Below are 18,954 nucleotides of genomic sequence, written 5' to 3'. Positions count from 1 at the left end.
CATCCTTGAGTAATTTTATCTTGACTACAACCTTTTATTCTCAGGCATTCCCCTGTTCCTCAGGAGCACCACAACTGGTATATCTGTGTGATATACATGTTGTTCTACCCTGTGCACCTCAATTCTGGGTGCAGACTATGCGGGTCAATTTTTCTACAATCATGAGTGTTGCTGGCACCTACTTATGGGCAGCTTATGTATGAAAGAGATGTAATCCTGGGTAGCAAAGGTCATGACTTACTTTTCCAGTAATCTGTAGAAAGAAAATTGAATATTTATCCAGGAGAGAGCTATTTCTTCCATAACATGTTTATTAAAATAACAGTTTTCATATTTTTCTTCTCTAAGAATTCTTGAATAGAATATGCAGTAATAGCTGGATGATTCTTCCTCTGATTTTTCTTTTGTTACCATTTTTATGTACCTGAAAAGATAAACCTCTGCTTTGACGTGCCATTCTTTTGAGCTACCATCCAAAAAGTCATGTAAGGAAAACACCTGACTATTTCTGAGTCAAGCTTTCATTAAAACAAAACTAAAGTAAACTAAACCAAACCACATAAATAAATATCACCACCTGACTTTGCCTGATTTCAAGTTTTATAGCAACTAAAGTTAACTTCAGGGCAACTGAACCAGCATTTTCCAGCAATCAAAATCACTACAGATTTCAAACCAGATTCCACCCTGACTCTATTTGGGATCCAGGGACAAATATCTGTTTCCATTACTAATGTTATTTTAATAATCCTTTACAGTCCTACCCAAGAATGTCAGAATATTTTACAGTCACTCATTATTACCTTAGTGAAACTTCTTGTGTAAGAGGAAGTCTAGGTAAGCACAGCCTCCAAATATCCAACTGTTATTCTCACAAAACAAATAACAGATCACCCATGTATCCTATGGCTGTATGCCAGCAGTAATTTGCCAAGAATAATTTGCTATACTAATGTTTTGAGTTAAAACAGTAAGGGAAATCGGTGTTGTGCAATGTATGTTTTCCTGTCTGTGGGAAGCAGAAGTTTGTGGTGAAATGTGAAGTGGTGTTGCCAGTGGAAGATGTAGGAGTTTGATTCTGAAGTATGTTATAGTTTGATATATCTTTACCCCTATGGAACTTTCTTATAGTTTACATTTTTGAAATCTGTAATATTTTGTACATAAGAGACTGAGGGAAAAAAAGAGTGATTTTTCTATAGAATCTGGCCTAAATGGTATGCAATTTCCCTTCCTGAACTTCCACTCTGGTTCAGACATAAGACTATAATTTCTTCTAATTGTAAATGTAAGGGTGCTTGTTTTTTACAGTTTTACTAATTCATATGCATGATATATTTTTTTTTCTGTGAACAACATTCAGAATCAAATCTGATAACAGATAACTTTTTTTTCCCATTCGGCTGAAAACTACAAGTTGTGAAGCATTTAAATTTTGCTTACCAAGGGAAAAAAAAGTCTTCATCTTTAAAATACTGAATGAAAAAATAAATGTGAATAATAATAATAATAATAAAAGTTATTTCATTTTTGGGGCATTTTAATGTCAAAGAGTATATTTTATTTTATTAAAATGTCCTAAAGCATTTATTCTGAATTTCTTCAATAACACATCTAATTAATATTTATCTATGACAATCCATTTCTTGTGCTAGGGAACTGTCATCTCATTTATAAGTTAAAGAATTGTCCACAGAAGATAAAAACTAGGGAATTTAACATTTTGTGCAGTGCAAGAACTAAAAGGTGCCATATTCAATTCTGCAACAGCAGGTTCAAAACAAGCATAAAGTGCAGCATATATTACAATGTTCAATTAATTCCAAAAAGTTATTACAGAGGCCAAAAGTATAAATCAAAAAGGCGTGGACACAAATTCATGGAAGATAACCATGACTGCTGGAAATAATTGCCTAAATATAACCTCCGAGTCAGAAAGTTCTTAAATTTTGATTGCTAATAGCTGGCAGGTTATGCTACTGGAAAAATGGTTTTTTTCAAGGACAGTTATATGTGTCCACAGATAGCTGCTGAAGGAGCTGTAAGACTCTTCTGATGGATAAAGACATCTCATGATTAAAATCGTCAAAAGAACAGTTCAACAAAAGTTAAAATAAATTGTTTGTTTCACTGAAAATAGTAATAGTGCTGCACACATGACATGTTTATTTACTCTGACATACACACATGAACTCCTTGACTTCTTTATCCTGACTGAATAAAAGCTAAGGTTAGCATACAGGATGAGGTTCTAAATGTTGATATTAGATCAGTTCTGTTAAGTAGACGGTTCAAAAGGACACATAGATAACCAGGGTTCAATATTCATACAAATGAGCATGGTTTCTGGAATAAATGGAAAAATAAATAAATACAGAAAACAAAATCAAAATGAATAAAAAATAAATACAGAAAACAAAATAGCAAAATAACCTGCTACTTGCTAATAAAAATTGTCCTCAGGTTTTTAGGACTCAGAGCCTCCTTTTCAATACAAACCCTCATTTTGAGGGCTCAAAGCCTCTTTTAAGGACACACAGCCTCTTTTCAGGGTCCAAATTCTCATTTCAGAATCCAAAATGTCATTTTAGAATGCCAAGCCTTCTTTTTTTCACAGTAAAACCCACCATTTGGGGGCCCCAAGGTCTTGGTCTACAGCTTCCTCATGAGGGGAGTGGAGGGGCAGGCGCTGAGCTCTGCTCTCTGGGGACAGCGACAGGACCCGAGGGAACGGCATGGAGCTGGGACAGGGGAGGGTCAGGCTGGGTGTTAGGGAAAGGTTCTGCACCCAGAGGTGGTCGGGCACTGGGACAGGCTCCCCAGGGTAGTGATGATAACACTGAGCCTGCTGGAGTTCAGGAAGTGTTGGCACAGTGCTCTCAGACACATGGTCTGATTTTTGGGTGATCCTGTGCGGAGTGATGAGTTGGACTTTATGGTCCTTGTTGGGTCCCTTCCAACTCAGTGTTTTCTATGATTCTATGATTATGTGCTTCAGAAGGCATTAGGGGAACCTCAACAATCTGTAAGCCTCCCGGTTAAACTTTCCCTCAACAGACAGATGACATTTTGGCAGGTTTCCCAAAAACAGTTTTTGTTTTACATTGCTATGTGGGATCAATTTCCATAAAACCAGCAGATTAAAATCCCTTCTCTGCTGTAAAAGCAAAAGATAAATAAATAAAAAAGGCATTAAAAAGTGCTTTTATCTCCCTTAAAACCTTTGAAAGCTTTGCTAATATTCAAATGAGGAGTTTTTCATGGGCAGGCGACATTTGTTTAAGCTTCTCTCTGATACCACAGCAATCATTTTTTATTTCTGCTTCCTGAGCCTTTCCAATAGACCAGGGCAGACAACATCACCCAATAACAGGTGAAATTATTCTGAGCAGCATTTATCTCTTGGCTCTTCGTAATTGCTTTAGTTTATTTATTTATTTGTGCCTTAAATTTAGCATGTAGGAAATAACATGGGAAGACTTCCTGCTGCTTAAAAGCAGCCAACTGGAAATTTCTTGGATCACATCAATTAATATACATAAACAAGCTCAGATATGTGCAAAAGCTTTCTACACCATCCTCTCCCTTATGAGATGTTCTTTTTGTCAGTATATGAATGCCTCGGGATATATACAAAATAGCAGTTTTGACTTAGAGAGGAAGCGGGGATTTGTGATAAACCTGAAAAATTTCAGTTCCTGATTTTGCTTGAGATTAGTTTTCTGTTCTTCCAAAAGTTACTGAGTTTCCCTGCTTGTCAAAACCTCATTTGTTACTGGGTGATAGGAAGTATTCCTGCACCTCTCTTTTGTTTTGTGTCCTTACCATAAAAACCCTTTAATTTGTTGTGTTTCTGTACAACAGCCAACGCTCACGTCTATTATTAAAACTGAAAAAAATGTAGAGCTGCATGAAGTATGGCTGATCTAACTAACATGGCCACATGATACACATTGACATAGGGGAATAACTCAGGTTGGAAAGTTCTGGCAGGATGAGTAACACTGCCCTGTGGCCTTTGTTACTGGCAATTTATGGTTTTAAATTTGTGTGTGTGTGTGCTCCCTAACTTGGAAGCTTTTGTTTTTCCAAGGACAACAAGGTCTCCTGAACAGGAGGTATTTGGGATAGTTGGTGGGGGTACAACATCTCACAGTGAATGGTGATCCCAGCCTGAAAGCTATAGCACAAACTCAGTGGCATTACCTCTGTACTGATTAAGAACAGCAAATTTGGTGGATTTTTTAATTTTGTGCAGTTCATTATTTCAATTCCAGCTTTGCCTGCATGCTTTTTAAGAACTATTATAATTGCCTGCATTAGTATTTTGACTCAGTAATTTCACTCACTGTGTTCTCCACAAATAACTTGGTTTCTCTCTCCAAATCTTGATATAGTTTATGTAAAGCACGTTATCACAGAGACTAATAGTGGAGTTTATCTCACCTAACCTTAGTTGTTTATGAGACAGTCATCCTTGCCTCCCTTTACAGTCCACAATTAGAAGAAGCACTTTTAGGGTGAGATTCATCTGACCTATTTGATACGACTACTTTAGAAGGAGATGACTCACCCCCTGGATATGTCTGTTCCTCTTCAGCAACTATAAAGGCAGCCTACATCATTAATGAGGATGTGGACTTTGGGTCAGATTAATCCCAAATAAGATCCCTAGCTATGAATCAGGATTCTGGTGGACCCAAGGCTGAGTAGACTCCAACAAAGGTGTTCCACTGTTAAGGGGTTCATCCTATGAGATAGGAAATATACAGATATGGTCAGAAGGCAACACTGTAGCTATCAGTCAGCACTGAGATCTAATGACCTCAACAGTAAAACAACTTAAATTCCATCAGGTCTTTGAGGAGGGATTTGAATAAGAATGAACTCACATTACATATAAGTATGGGAGAACATGTCCAAGAAAATGAACTGCTCCCAGCAAAAAGAAATTCAGGTTTGGGTTTTTTCATTGTAATGCTAGAGGCTGACTCCCTGGGACAATAAGAACTGGAACCTGAACTTCCAATTGGTAATAAAAGATTGGGATGAGCTATAAAAGGTATTAATAATTAAGATAGTTCATGGACAATTCAAACAGGAAGGGTGATATGGTTAAAGCCAGACAGTAAGATGCCTCATCAATCAAGATGCAAGCTGATGAGAAGTTGGATGAGAGTATTATCTATGTGAATAGATGGAAAGGTTGTGTTGTTGATATGTTATTCTGGAAAAAGACCTGTAAGAAAACAGAGGAAGGACTGAGGGAAAGCTAACACCCAAGCAATTCAACTGAATGCCAAGAAAGAAAGCATAATTTTAGCTAGTGCATACTGGACAATGTTCATTTAATGAGGGAAACATGACATCTGGACTTATGGTGTCAGCTTGAAATAAATAAATAAATAAATACTGCAAATGTTTCCTGCATAAAAAAGGAAAAGATTCTTCTGTAACACTATTGCTCTGATTATTTTTATTCTCTTTTCTTCTTCTTTTAGTTTTGCTCGTCCAGGGAAAGGATCATGGCTTGGTAAAGGCAACCTGGATACAGGACCAGACCAGTCCAGTATGTCATTAGAAAATCTAGTGTTTGGAGCTGGCTACTGCAAACCCACTTCATCAGAGGTAAGGAGAGTGGGACCGTAATACACCCCACTTCCATTTGGTCACACAACGTTTATGGTATCTTGGAAGAATGTGCACTGGTTTATGTCTCTAGTACTGAGAGTTTCTTTGAAGAAGAACCCTTCAAACATTTCTGTATGAACTACCTGGCACTTGGATACCCAATTTGTGAGTGTTCAGATCCCACCTATTCCAACCATCTCAGAAAAATTCAGGATGTATGGACATTCCCCTGATTACCAATGGACTTCTAAGGTTGAATTCACTTGACCAGATGTCTGCTTTAGGGTGAAATTAATTACTCTGTAAAAGATCCTTGATTTCAGGTCTTGTGTTTACCAGGCAGAGGAGTTGAGTCATTATTAAGGATGCTGTGATTAGTAGCAGGTCAAAGCTGGCATCAGGAAGGAAACCTGGAAGGGCTTGTGTCTGAAATATCGAGGAATGAGTGTTTTGTGTGTTGCTGAAGGGATGTTATGTACATTGCCTTACTCGAGGCAGGTCCCTTAGTCAGTGTTTGCCTTTGATCTTACTGCTTCCTGCAGGGGATGAGCAGAGCTTGTGCAATTTTTAGTACAAAGTTGCTTGTTTGGAAAATAATGAATAACTGGATTTTGATTGGAGGAAAGTGCTAGCTTTGGAGTGTTTATTTTGTTATTTATTTATTTATTTATTTTGCTCATAAATATTTCCTCAGATCTAGAAATCTCAGATCTAGAAATTCAACATAGACCAATGGAATCATCACATTGTTGGGAAACCCTCATTCAAAGATTCTGATTAACATGCTGCCCTCAACTTCCCTCAAACTTTCCTGTCAGAGCTGTTCTCTTCTACATAAACATTAAAAACGTGCTAGCCTAAGGCAGTTGGTGCAGAACTGTCAGGGAATTAACCCAGACTGAGAGAATGTTTGGCCGGAGGCTGCTGTCTGAGCTGTTGGGTCACTGTATGCTGTTGGCAAACAAGTTGACCTCAACCTCTGTCTCTCTGGTAAATGTTCCCGTCATATGGCTTTAAATAACTGATTCAAGTGTTTATCTTGGAGACTAATCTCTGTATGTCTCTGTACATCACACAAGAGAGAGACTGCTTTGGAGAATGGTTCCTACTTTTCATTATCCTCTAGTCAAATCTCTTTTTTAAGAAGATAAATGGAAAAACTAACTCCCCATTCCCATTTTTTATTCCTGTCTCCATGGAAAAATCCTAGTCTGTTGTTGATTAGGAAAATTTATTTCCTTCCCAAATATTTTCCTCAGCTCAAACCCATCTCCATTGACTGATCTTTGACTAGAGGCCTTTATTTATTTTTAAATGGTAGCACAATTATTATCCTAGCAGGTGACCTATTAAATGGTAAAGTGAAAGTACTGTATCATGAACCAGCTTTAGCACTCTGCTTCACTGCAGGTCATCTGAACGTCACACTGAACAATCAGAAATATAATGTTGCACACTCCACCTCCGCATGGTCAGATGTGTGTTTGCTTAGCCTGAGAAACATATATATATGGAGAGAGAGACATCTGTTCTTGATCTGAACATTTTAATGTAATAGACCGTGATGGCCTTTTTGCACATGCTGTATTTGATATATGATAATGAATGAAGACTACTTCTCTTTGTTCATGTGAAAAATACAAATTAGGATCTAGGAAAGGAACTACTGTGGAGGTAAGCCTAACACCAACTGAGGGCCTTTTGACTAACTGCTATTTTATGTTGAAGTTTATATTAGCCATAACTAATTACAGTAAGAGGAGTAATTTTGTTTTGTGCCATGTTGCAACACTTTATACTGGGTCCAGTTTACTTCTCTTAACAACTGCACAGATTTCTTTCCAGGTTGTTTGAATGTGTTTGTTAAAGATAATTTTAACTGGACTATAGACTTGTCCATCTTTCAGGAATTATGCAATCACCTTCAGTGGAGATTAGAATAGATTCTACTTTTTTCATTACACAAAACCCCCAGACCTCTCTACTCCTCTTTGTATATTTTTGGTCGGACCTTGTCTATTGCATGTTATAGTAGTCAGTAATTGTTAGATACATTAACTCAAGTTATACCACTACACTTTTTCTTTGTAAGCAACTTTGGTTTGATGCAACCAGGTAAAGTCTGGTCTAGAACCATCAACATATCTTGTCTTCTAAGGCTTCACTGGGCAGCAGGGCATGGAAAAAATGAATGTTAATACACTTCATATAATTCTGTAGTCATATGAGTATGTAGTCTTATATATGTCATATAATGCTGTAAAGCAGTTTATTTTGGTCTTTCCTGTTTTGTTGTTGGTGGTGGTTTTTGTTTGTTTGGTTGGTTGGTTTGGTTGTTTGTATTTTTTTTTGTTTGTTTGTTTTGTATTTCATCTCTGCAAAGCTTCTGTTGGTTATATACATTTCTTAAGATGCACCTCCTGGCTAACTGTCTTCTATGTGATGTCTAGTTCAGTTCCCTGAAACACTGGGAACAATGGTAACATTCCATTATTTTAGGTTTACCTACTGTGAGTAAAGTGAAAAGACCTTTTTTTTTTTTTTTTTTTTTTTTCCCCTCAGTTGCATGCTGATTATTATTCCAGAATGCTTCCATTTGAGTGGAAGCTTGTAATGGATAGGAACTCTAAATCATTCCTGTTACACCCTCTTCCCAGGTCTAGGAGCTCCATAGTTTAAAACCCCAGCAAGTGTGTGTTTGAGTATCTGTGGAGCACTCACTAACTCAGCAATTTATCCAATTTCATAGGTTCCATAAACTCTCCAATATCATGAAGCAGACTTGCTCACAAAAGTAAGCTTTCTCTTTATTAGTGTTACCATACTCACCAGATGACTAGAGGTATGGTTCAGATAGGATATGAAAGTTTAGCTTCAATAGAGTAGCAGCTAGATTTACATTAGTGTCAAGCCCCCAGAAAAGATAGAATTGTGCAAAAATCTGATGTTAATACTACTAATTCATGTCTTCCAAGTATCTCTTGAGTATGAAGTAGAGGACTCTTACCTTGACATATAATCTCTAGGTCATACAACCTGTTTTACCTCTTTGTTCCTCATAAAACATGTGCATCCATCAGAGAGCTAATTTTCTTTATAGGTCCATAGACTATAGATATAGATAGGTCCATAGATACAAGCTCTCAGCTAGCTTATGTACTCAATTTGCTTTTTCTTTACTGAAAGTGCAAGTTACTGCCTTCATTTCTAAAGAAAGTTCATATCAATCACCAGCTCCTCTTGCCACTTACTGTGTTAATCTTCTGCGTTCAGGCTGCTGAGGTGCCACTGCTTTGTGATAGATCGTGAAGGCTTCTCATTCTGCACTTCCAGCTTCTCAGGGAAGAGACTAATTAAATGCGAGCAGCTCTGGACTGTATGTGTGCAGTTTCCCTAGCTCCCCACAACTGACTTCTGAACACCAGTGACAGTTTCCTCCTCTCCCATCTCAACAGAGAAGCTATAATAATTAAAGCTATTTAAGCCTTTGTGTTTTCTTTGTTTGTTTTTGTTTTTGTTTTTTAAAGCCTTCCACACATGTCCAAGTCACCTTCCCAGCAAACAGGGATTTCCTTTCCTCCATCCCTCCCTTTCTATTTTCCTCTTCCCTCCCTTTTCTCACTGTCTATACAGAAGGAGTTTCTTGAACTATGGCAGAACACAGAACGAAGTGTCTTTGTTTTCTTCTCTGCTATGCTTTTCCTTTCAAGCAAAGTTAAAACATCAAAGATATTTCTTATTGATTAGTGCCTTTTGTTATTAGCTAAATATGAAGGAAGATGCTTTTCTGGTCAAGAAACCAATAGAGAGTAATCTGCAGAATGAGAAAATGTGCTAGCAGTTTTTCAAGCTCTCTTCAGCTTCTAACCTACACTCATAAGATACATATAAATGTTTAACAATGATATATAGATATATATATATCAATGATTAACATAGATGTTAAGAGATATATATCGATGATTAACAATGTTGAAAGTATGATCGTATCTATTGGAGGCATGGGAGATCTAGTGGCATGGAACAGACCCACGAGCTGTGGGTGATCGGTTCCTCTCAGGGACACCTCAGTTCTGTTTCAGAACGTCACACAGACTCATGCTTTAATGTGATCTCAGCAGCCGTATGAACTGGACACAGAAAAATATCAGATCAATATTTCTCAGCTCAGATCAAAATTTCTGCCTTAATTTCTAGTTTTAAATTTAAACCACTTTACTTTTGGTCTCAGGCTTCTGTTCTTTGGAGTGGGCCGGATATGAAAAGCATCCCTCATGCCTTTGTGTGCATTTGTAATGTGTAGTTTTAAAGGAATGGGAGTCTTCAGTGTCTTGCTTATGCAAATAGTGACTAGTTGTGATTGGAATGCCAGCAGATGTCCACCACATAATTATTCTGAAATAGTAAGAGAGTTGATGTACTGTTCCTTATAAGGTATAATGACAACTATCTTTAATCAGTGTGCTGAGGGCACCATTTGTGATAATTACTGATGAAGTCTTTAATCTTTAGTTGCCTGAAGATAAATGGCTGATCTTTAGAAAGAACTGTAAATGATTTCCTAGCCCTAGCACGCTAACTAATAATGTGACACTAACTGGTTTCTTTAATCACTGGCATGTTTCTTTTCTGCGGCTCTTAGTGTTTGACCTGGTATATGCAGAGTACAACAAAGCAATGATCTACATTATGGCAGAGTTCAAAACTGGGATTAAATTGGGATTAGGCATAAAATGTGGTGCTGAAAAAAATTGGCAGTCTTTTCACTTAAGCTTTCACTGTCATGAAATCATCCAAAGATTCCTGTGAGACTTCAGCCAGGGTGGCAATGGAGTTTTCTTCTGGAGAAAATCCTTTCTGAAAATTGATGGAATTTGCAGTGGAAGTTCCATTTTTCATGCCTGTATTTTGCTGTTTTTCTTGACATGCACGTATTAGACAGAATTAAACTGCTGCATCCTATTTACAAATTTCCCTGTTTCTCTGCATATTGCTGTGAAAGAGTCAATCACACCTAGAGTTGTGCAACTGAAATAAAGTTTTGTGTAGCTAATTTAGAGTAGCTGTAAGTAAAGTGATAAAAGGCATACTCAGTATGGAGAATATATTTTTCTTTCATAGCTACCATTAAAGGTATATACTGAAGAATTTATTAGGCTTATTATTTATTATCAACTATAATGTCCTACTTCGGGGCTGAAATCCACTGAAGTGGCTTGTACTGTCACTCATTTGACTGACATTCTTCCAATTAAAACTTTCCCTTTCTACAGATTTTAGCACTGATTTTTCAAGGTAGTTTATAGGAGAGGGATCGAGACAGATGTTTCTTTCTTTCTGCCCTGAAACAGAGTGCACAAGCAGCAGGAAGAGCCTTTTTACTCTTCAGTTTGGGAAATGGACTTGGCTGCTCCCTTCCTTCGGTAGAGCGCTCTATGATTCAGTTTTCCCTTCTTCTCAGTACTTTTCCCAGTGGTAATTTGTTGAAAAATTATCTTCATATGCCCTAAAGAACACTACAATAATTCCCACTGACTGATGGTGAGAGTTCTTGAAAGGAGACCTAATCAAGTCTCCTAGCTTCTGAGCTGACGGCCTTTCCAACAAGAGCACAAATGCCAACAACAGCACAGTCGAGATCCATCATCTGGAAACTAACTCTGCTATTGGCAAGTGTCCCAGACAGCAGCTCAGGGACTGGGGAATAAGAAAAGAGATTCCCTCTTTTTCCAACCACTTTGTCACGTTTTGTGGAAACAAATCCTCGAGTGACAGCAAAAGCTTGTATCTCTGTTCAAAGCCACCATGCCAGTTGTAATGACCCAAGAATCAGTTTCACAGCTAATATGAATTATAAGTTCTGGTGCAGTGCTTGAGAGGAAGACTTAGAAGTGCAGTCCCTTTGGCATCAGTCTGTGTACAAGCAACTGTATCTGCTCCAATGGTCTTACAAGTTCTCTGAGGATCTGACAAGCTTCAACAATGTGACAAACAGAAAACAATGGGATGAGTTGTTGACAGAGAGGTGTCAATATATGGTTCTCAAAAGCCTTTCCAGTGAATACCAATTGTCAAAGCTTTAGCCAGTATAGACAAAACATTTTTTGGAGCTTCATGGATAAGATAAGGAAAAAATTTAGAAGTCCTTTAATACAAGAACAAACCCCCCTGAAGTTGTCTGGACTTAAACATATATTTAGAATTTACACTGCAGTGTTTTGATGGGTGGCAAAAAATAAATAGTTGCTGGGTAGAATTGGGTAATGCTTGAAGGAAGGAAGGGCAAAAAGTTGGAGTAAAACCCTGAAATCAGAACTACTGTATTTGCAATCTATCACACTTAGCTTAGCGTTCAGTTTAATTTGTTTTTCTAAATCTAAGAAGTCCTGAGCATTGGAGTGTTTGCACGCACAGAAGTTAAATAGCCTATCTGAATCAAGCCAGCTTTAGAGAGAGCCTTTATCACTTTAAATGACCAGACAGCAATAGCTAAGAGAGTTGAATTCAGCTATTAGGTACTTTGGAGAATGTGACTTGGGCTTTTATGTTCTTCCTACTTAATGTTCCTGATAACTCTAAAGAAATTCTTCAGCCAGTAAATTGGTTACTACCTTAGTAATAATTACCACTTTGACTGCAATGTTTGCATTCCAACTGTATGCTTTTGACCATAATGACACCTTGGTATGCTAGGCTCAAGACTGCTTATATATTTTGTAAATGTTAATTCCTTAATTTGTAAGGAGGGTTTGTGAGAGGGAGCAGAGCTACAGAATCATCTAGGTTGGAAGAGACCTCCAAGATCACCGAGTCCAACCTCTGACCTAACACTAACAAGTCCTCCACTAAACCATATCACTGAGCTCTACATCTAGACATGTTTTGAAGACCTCCAGGGATGGTGACTGAATCACTTCCCTGGGCAGCCCATTCCAATGCCTAACAACCCTTTCAGTAAAGAAGTTCTTCCTAATATCCAACCTAAACCTAATATCAAACCTAAATCGTAGCAGCACAGCATGATGTTTGAATGGGGCTGGGTGCATTGATGGTGTCTGTTCACTGAGACACTACCATCTCCAGGTAGCTGGGTGTGTCATGGAGCGTGTTAAAGAGCTGCAATATCTTTCACTCTGCAGCCCCTGACTTCCAGTAGGACAGGGAGGTTGGAATCAGATGATCTTTAAGGTCCCTTCCAACCCAAACCATTCTATGATTCTATGATTCAACATGAAAGAAAAGTCCACAAGGTTTGCAGAGGCATTATATGTCTGCTCACTGATGAACCCCCCCAAGAAAATCATTATCATCTCACAGGTTTTTGTTAGTTCTTGGAGCAATCTGTAACTCCTGTTGGAACCAGCTCTACCCATCATTGGAGGAAAGTGTTGATTGAAGCAAGGGTAAAGGCTTCATAAATAGGACAGAGGGGTTCCTCCGAAGCAGTGTTGAGTCTTGTTCCTGGGGGTGGTAAAGCAATGTTTCTGCTCTACATATTATGCTTTCTTGTAAACAAATACAGGTTGAGTCTCCAGAGCTACCAGTCAACCTCCCCTTTCTCATCTACTAAACTGACTAGAAATATTTTATTTAAAACCATAAAATGATGGCCTGCAGAATAAATGGTAAACTACTCATGGCTCATGAAATTTGATTGTCTTTAAGTGTAAATGCCTTGAAGGCTGGAATATGTACTATGCATAATACAGGAGGTATCTACTCAGCTACGAAAATGAACCTGTGAAAATATAATACTTATGCAAATTTATACAGCTCCGGCTATTCAAAAGTTCCCTGTTTTGTTGCAGTAAATTATAGCAAATTAATATAATTGCCTTAAAGTAACATACCCAGGAAAGTTTCTGATTAGCCATTACTTCTGTTTCAGTGTTAAAATAGAAATTGTGGATTTCTGAAGTGATAAAAAGGCCTGTATATTGTTTTATAATTGGCTTTGCAATTTGAGGTATGTTTGCATGCATGTCAAAGAGGTATAAATGATTCATTGCCTGAGTATGTCATAAGTGAAGACTTCAGCAATGCAGCATAATGACAGCATTAGGCATTGAGTTGGTTTTTGGCAGCAATAAGCATAGAGACCACATCCCCCTATGTCAAAGAAAACAGAGACTAGCCATATAGCACGCAGGCTCAAGCAGAGCAATTCTTGTGAAGACTAATTATTTGCAAGAAGGAAGGGGTCTGTAGCCAGGCTGTAAATAATCCTTTTGGGGTGTAGTTGGCTGAAATAAAGTAATACTCCAGAAAGAACAGGTTTTGAAATGTTGCTATGAGAAAAATCCAATAGATCTCATTTGGTCACTTTGAAAACTTGAATTATGTGAGTGATGGAATTCTTGGAGCCACAGAATTATCTTCAGCAAAATAGCTGGGAAAGGAATGGAAATTGATTTACAGCAAACCTTGGAGTAGGATCTTGCAAAAGATCTTATGTTCATTGTTTTTCACAACACAAAAACAGACAAAATTCCATGAAGTTGAAAAGTAGCATATTTAGAACTAATAACAGGATTTTTACCTCCAGTTTTATAGACCCTAGGATAGCCAGTATAACACATAGCTGGAAGGTGCTTGTGTGAGCTTAGGACGGTTTGCTGCGATTGTGAAAAATGACTGCACGTTCTTCAAAAACTATGGGCACTGCGAGGAGTGCTGCATAAACCAGTATTTGGGCATTTTGAGATTATGCCTAAAGGCATGCAATTTCTGAAATTGTCAGAGCTTAATTTTGGGTTTTCTTTTGGTTACATCTGTCTCTCCTGTGAGTATTTGGCAGTTAACTACAGCTGGTTCTAAAACACAAGACTTGTTGGGCTTCAGTTCTGATCCAGTTTGACAGAGCATATACAGAACAGCATATTTTGCCCACACCTTTGAGGGAAAATGAGAAGTTGACTGTGAACCAAGTAGAAAGAAGGGGATATGCAAGAACATTTGCAAATAATAATAAAAAATAATAATGCTATCAATAGAGACTTGATTGCTTCCCACCTGCTCATGACTCATAGAAACCTACTTGGTAATGGTGTGACTGTGTAACAGACTGGAAGAAATAATAAAACAAAGAAATTTGCCTTAGTAACCAAAAGTTAGACTGCTATGTTAGACTGCTAAAAAAAAAAAAAAAAAAGGAACCCATAAAGGTTGAAGTAATTTGTCACTGCCAAATGGCAAGTAGATATTTCCTCTTTAGCCATTGTTTGACAGTGTTTCTAATGTTAAAAGCTGCCAAGTTTAGGAAGAGATCTGTAGTGTTGTGATTGTTCTCATTTGCATCTGCATTTGTGAAGAAGCTAATTAGCCTGCATGCAGCAATAGCCCTGATTATGGAGATTTCCACACTGAACTCTGGGCAAGGCTCTCAAGTAATAGCTTTGGGTGGGCATGATTGGCTCTATCTTCCTTTTCTCCTTTAAGACTCTGTGTAATTAAATACTAAAACAACCTACTGAGAAGCTATTTTCAAATATCCATTATAAACTCATTTCAGAGGCCAAGCTAGTGGAATTAGGAAGAGAGGATCCAATGTGATTTTCAACCATAGAAGTGGACTGAAAGGCACATGGTACAGTTCGTAAAAGTCCTGTGCATAGGCAGGAATGACAACATATCACAGATCCCAAGAGGATCATGTCCCTCATCCCATTCTATTAAAATAGTTCACAGGCTTTGTTGGTTGCTTATTGTCACCATCTAGTGTTGCAAGACAGTAGATATATATTCCCCACAGCTCATACCAATGGGTCTCTGGGTCTCGATTAAAGTATGGCTCAGACCTGTAGCTTCATAGGGAATGTAGACAAACGCTGTAAGGCTCAGAGATCCTGTTCCTCCTACCAGTTTCTTCATTTTTTATTTTTTTTTTTTTTCCCTGTCCTGTCTCTCTGAATTCTAGGTTTCCCAAGAAAGGGAAATCTCTCGCTTTATAGTGTGTGATATTTGAATATTGGTCCTCAGCTTTTGCTTCTGGCAGCATTGAATCAGTAAAGGTCTTTTCTGCAAAATGTTGAACTGCCATGAAGAAATTCATCATCTCATATAAGCAGGAACAGCTTTTTGATAATCTTTTTGGTATCCTTTCTGAACTTTTGTCCTACCTGGTTTTATTTTGCACAAATTTCAAACACAGTCATCTCAGTGGTATCTGAAAGGCAAAGGTTATTTCTTCTCTTAAATCATACCATTCATGAAAGAGGAGACATAGAAACAGCATACTACTGCTTGAAGTAACCAGCAATCCATTTCCTCCCACTTCTTGTTACACATCTTCCAATGTGAGATTCCAGTCTTATTCTCCTAATTTCTCCTTCCCCATAGGTCCGGATCCACGTCCACTTTATCACCAACGTCCCCACTCAATAGCTGTGGGCTCTTTTTTCCTCTGCTCAGCTTGTAGGTAATGCTGATAGGAGTCCATAGGCTTCCTCTTTCAACTCAAATACATTTATCTAGAAAGTTAATGTTGTGTATCACTTGGGCATGACTTATGTACCACCAGGGTCATAACTACCAGAACTTCCTGGCTGACAGCTTTTCATCACCCTCTGGAACTGGAGTATCATTTTCAAAATAAACAATTTCTAAGGCTGCAGTAACACTAAAAATCCATCCTTTATCTTATGGCAAGTTAGTGCTCTAGCACTGGAAGTAATTAACTTTTCCTCCCTCTATGAACATACTTGTAGCTGAGTAAAGTTTTACTTTAAGGGAGTAGCAGGGTGCAAAGTGTCTGTCCTTTTTAGGTTTAAAATGCCAGCCTTGTGTGCTGCTGTCTCAAGGTCTTAATGCAACTCTAGCACAGTTTCTTGGGAAATTTCACAAGGCTCAAGCTAAGTTTTCATTGTTATGCTCTGCTGAATAAACAAAATCAAATCGGTTGCTAGAGGTGGACTTCTCTAATGGAACCACTAAGTTGATTTTATACCTCCTCTTTGATTTTATAGCCTCCTCTTCTCCAGACTAAACAACCCAGTTCCCTCAGCTGCTCCTCATAGGACTTGTGCCCCCGCTCCATGTGGGGTCCCTCCCACGGGATGCCATCCTTCCTGAACCGAGCCTGCGGGGGCTGTCCACAGGCAGCAGCTCTTCAACAACTGCTCCCACACGGCTCCGTCCCACGGGGTCCATCCCCCAGGAGCAAACTGCTCCAGCACGGGTCCCCCACGGGCGGCAGCTCCCCCCAGACCCCCTGCTCCTGCGTGGGCTCCTCTCCACGGGCTGCAGCTCCGGCCCGGGGCCTGCTCCTGCGGGGGCTCTCCATGGGCCGCGGCCTCCTCCAGGCCACATCCACCTGCTCCACCGGGGGCTCCTCCACGGGCTGCAGCGTGGAGATCTGCTCCATGTGGGACCCATGGGCTGCAGGGGGACTACCATTAAACCATGTCCCAAAACACCACATCTACACGTCCACACAGATGATAGGATCACCAAGTTCAGTCTACCACCTTTGTGGGAAACAGTGAAACAGGCATTTATTACAGTAGGTTGGAAAATATTTTCCATAGGAACATCCTTTCTGCATCTTATTCTTTACTGATTCCCATATTGAACATCATTATGGCATGCTGTTTTATGTTAACTGATTTAGCACATGGTTCTTTATCTAGCTTCACAACACAAAGAAGTTTAAAGTATGTTTTAATTCATATCTGTAGTTCGTTAAGAGGGTATACAAGGTCTGTTGTGGTGCTTAACTGATAGATCTTGACTTGTTAAAACAGAATAATCTGATAACTCGCAGTCATTCTTAAAACTGCCTTAGGGAAAAAAAAAAAAAGTCTTTCATTTCACTATGAACAAGGAAATTATTTCTGAGTTGACCTAACATGTTCCTTTTTCCCAGTTCTGGCATTGAACTGTAAAATCAATTATTCCCATAGCTCTAGTCACATGTGAACAGAGATTCAGGCCGGAAGTCACTCTTTCTCTGGCAGTGACTGGCACTATTTAATAGAGCCTGACATTTTTAGATAGGAAGCTGTGGTCTCCACCATTGCTTTTATTCAATAAAGAGCATTTCAGTGACCATTTGCTCTGGCTCTGTGCATCAGAAAGCAACACTGAGCCAAGTTCTTTGGTGCATGCAGTATGATACAAGTTCTGTATGTTTAATAGCATATTGTGCCAAACACTATGAGAGAAATGTCATGTGCAAGAAAACTGTTTTTCAGTAATATGTTTGTCAGCTCCCAGCCGGTCTACATGCCAGTACACGAGCAGACTCCAGTAATTCTGCTACTTTGGCCTTGGCCACATATGGGGAATGATCATCTAGGTGTGGATATAAGGGCAGGAAATCTGTCCAATTCCACCTTTGCCATTCTCAGGCGTGCACATCAGGGCTACTACAACCCTGTGCTCATTCAAAACCTCTTACCCCTGAGAAAGCTGACACCAAGCTAAAGCAGAATGATGCCAGCTCACATCCTTTAAAAGTTGCTCAACAGATATTTTCCTCATGGCAGTTTTCTTCCATAAAAGAAAACACAGAAAATTCTCTCTTACCTTTAGATAATTCCCTTCCCTTCCCATTAGTAACGTGCAGTATGTCGTTGACTCAACTTGATGATAACACCACAAGTATGGAATACACAATTTTAATATGTCATTGAAACAGCCTGACAGCAGTGGATATGGAAGAGGTGTATGGTGGAGAGGAAGGTATAAAACCCCAGAGGTGTGAGTGCCAATTCTGCAATGAACACTTTACTTTTATTCTTCTGGAGGTGTAGGATCTGTTGATATTTTTCAGTGTCCAGTTCATATAGCTGCTGAGATCATGTTAAAGCATGAGTCTGTGTGATGTTCTGAAACAGAACATATAACATCCAAAACAACTCCTCGAGCCTCCACATAGGAAGAAAGAATAGATCAGTCCCCCCTGGAAACTGAGATGCCCCTGAGAGAAACCAGTCACCCACAGCTGGTGGGTCTATTCCATGCCACTAGATCTCCCAAGCCTCCAATAGATCTGACTGTATTTTGAACATTGTTGACCCACTCTAATATATATATATCTTAAGAGTGTAGTTTAGAAACTGAAGAGAGTTTGAGAAAGTGCTAACACATTTTCTTATTCAGCAGATTATTCTCTACTTGTTTATAATGCATTATACCATGAACATTTACAGTATGGAAGGTAAAAGTGCTTGTTTCCCTCCATATGCTATGAAGGGAAACTAGGGTGATTTTCTGAGCTGGAGATGCTTACAGTCCAAATGTAAAATGGAGATATTAATCTCATTCTTCTTATGTGAGCAAAGTGGGAGATGTGTTAGAGCTATGGTAATTGCCACCTAGGTA

At 38.8% G+C, this 18,954-nt stretch overlaps 1 protein-coding gene across 1 annotated transcript in view; it reads left to right on the top strand.

The window, feature by feature from the left end:
• The window catches only part of FAM135B (family with sequence similarity 135 member B), a 141,728-nt gene that overhangs the window by 80,234 nt on the left and 42,540 nt on the right, over positions 1-18,954 (top strand). The window contains exon 6 of the mRNA XM_035561690.1: positions 5,502-5,628. Within this exon, the coding sequence (XP_035417583.1) occupies positions 5,502-5,628 (127 nt within the window). The remainder of the gene's footprint in view (positions 1-5,501; positions 5,629-18,954) is intronic.

The sequence above is a fragment of the Cygnus atratus genome, chromosome 2, assembly GCF_013377495.2.
Source record: "Cygnus atratus isolate AKBS03 ecotype Queensland, Australia chromosome 2, CAtr_DNAZoo_HiC_assembly, whole genome shotgun sequence".
Taxonomy (NCBI): domain Eukaryota; kingdom Metazoa; phylum Chordata; class Aves; order Anseriformes; family Anatidae; genus Cygnus; species Cygnus atratus.
This window is presented reverse-complemented; position numbering and strand designations above follow the sequence as displayed.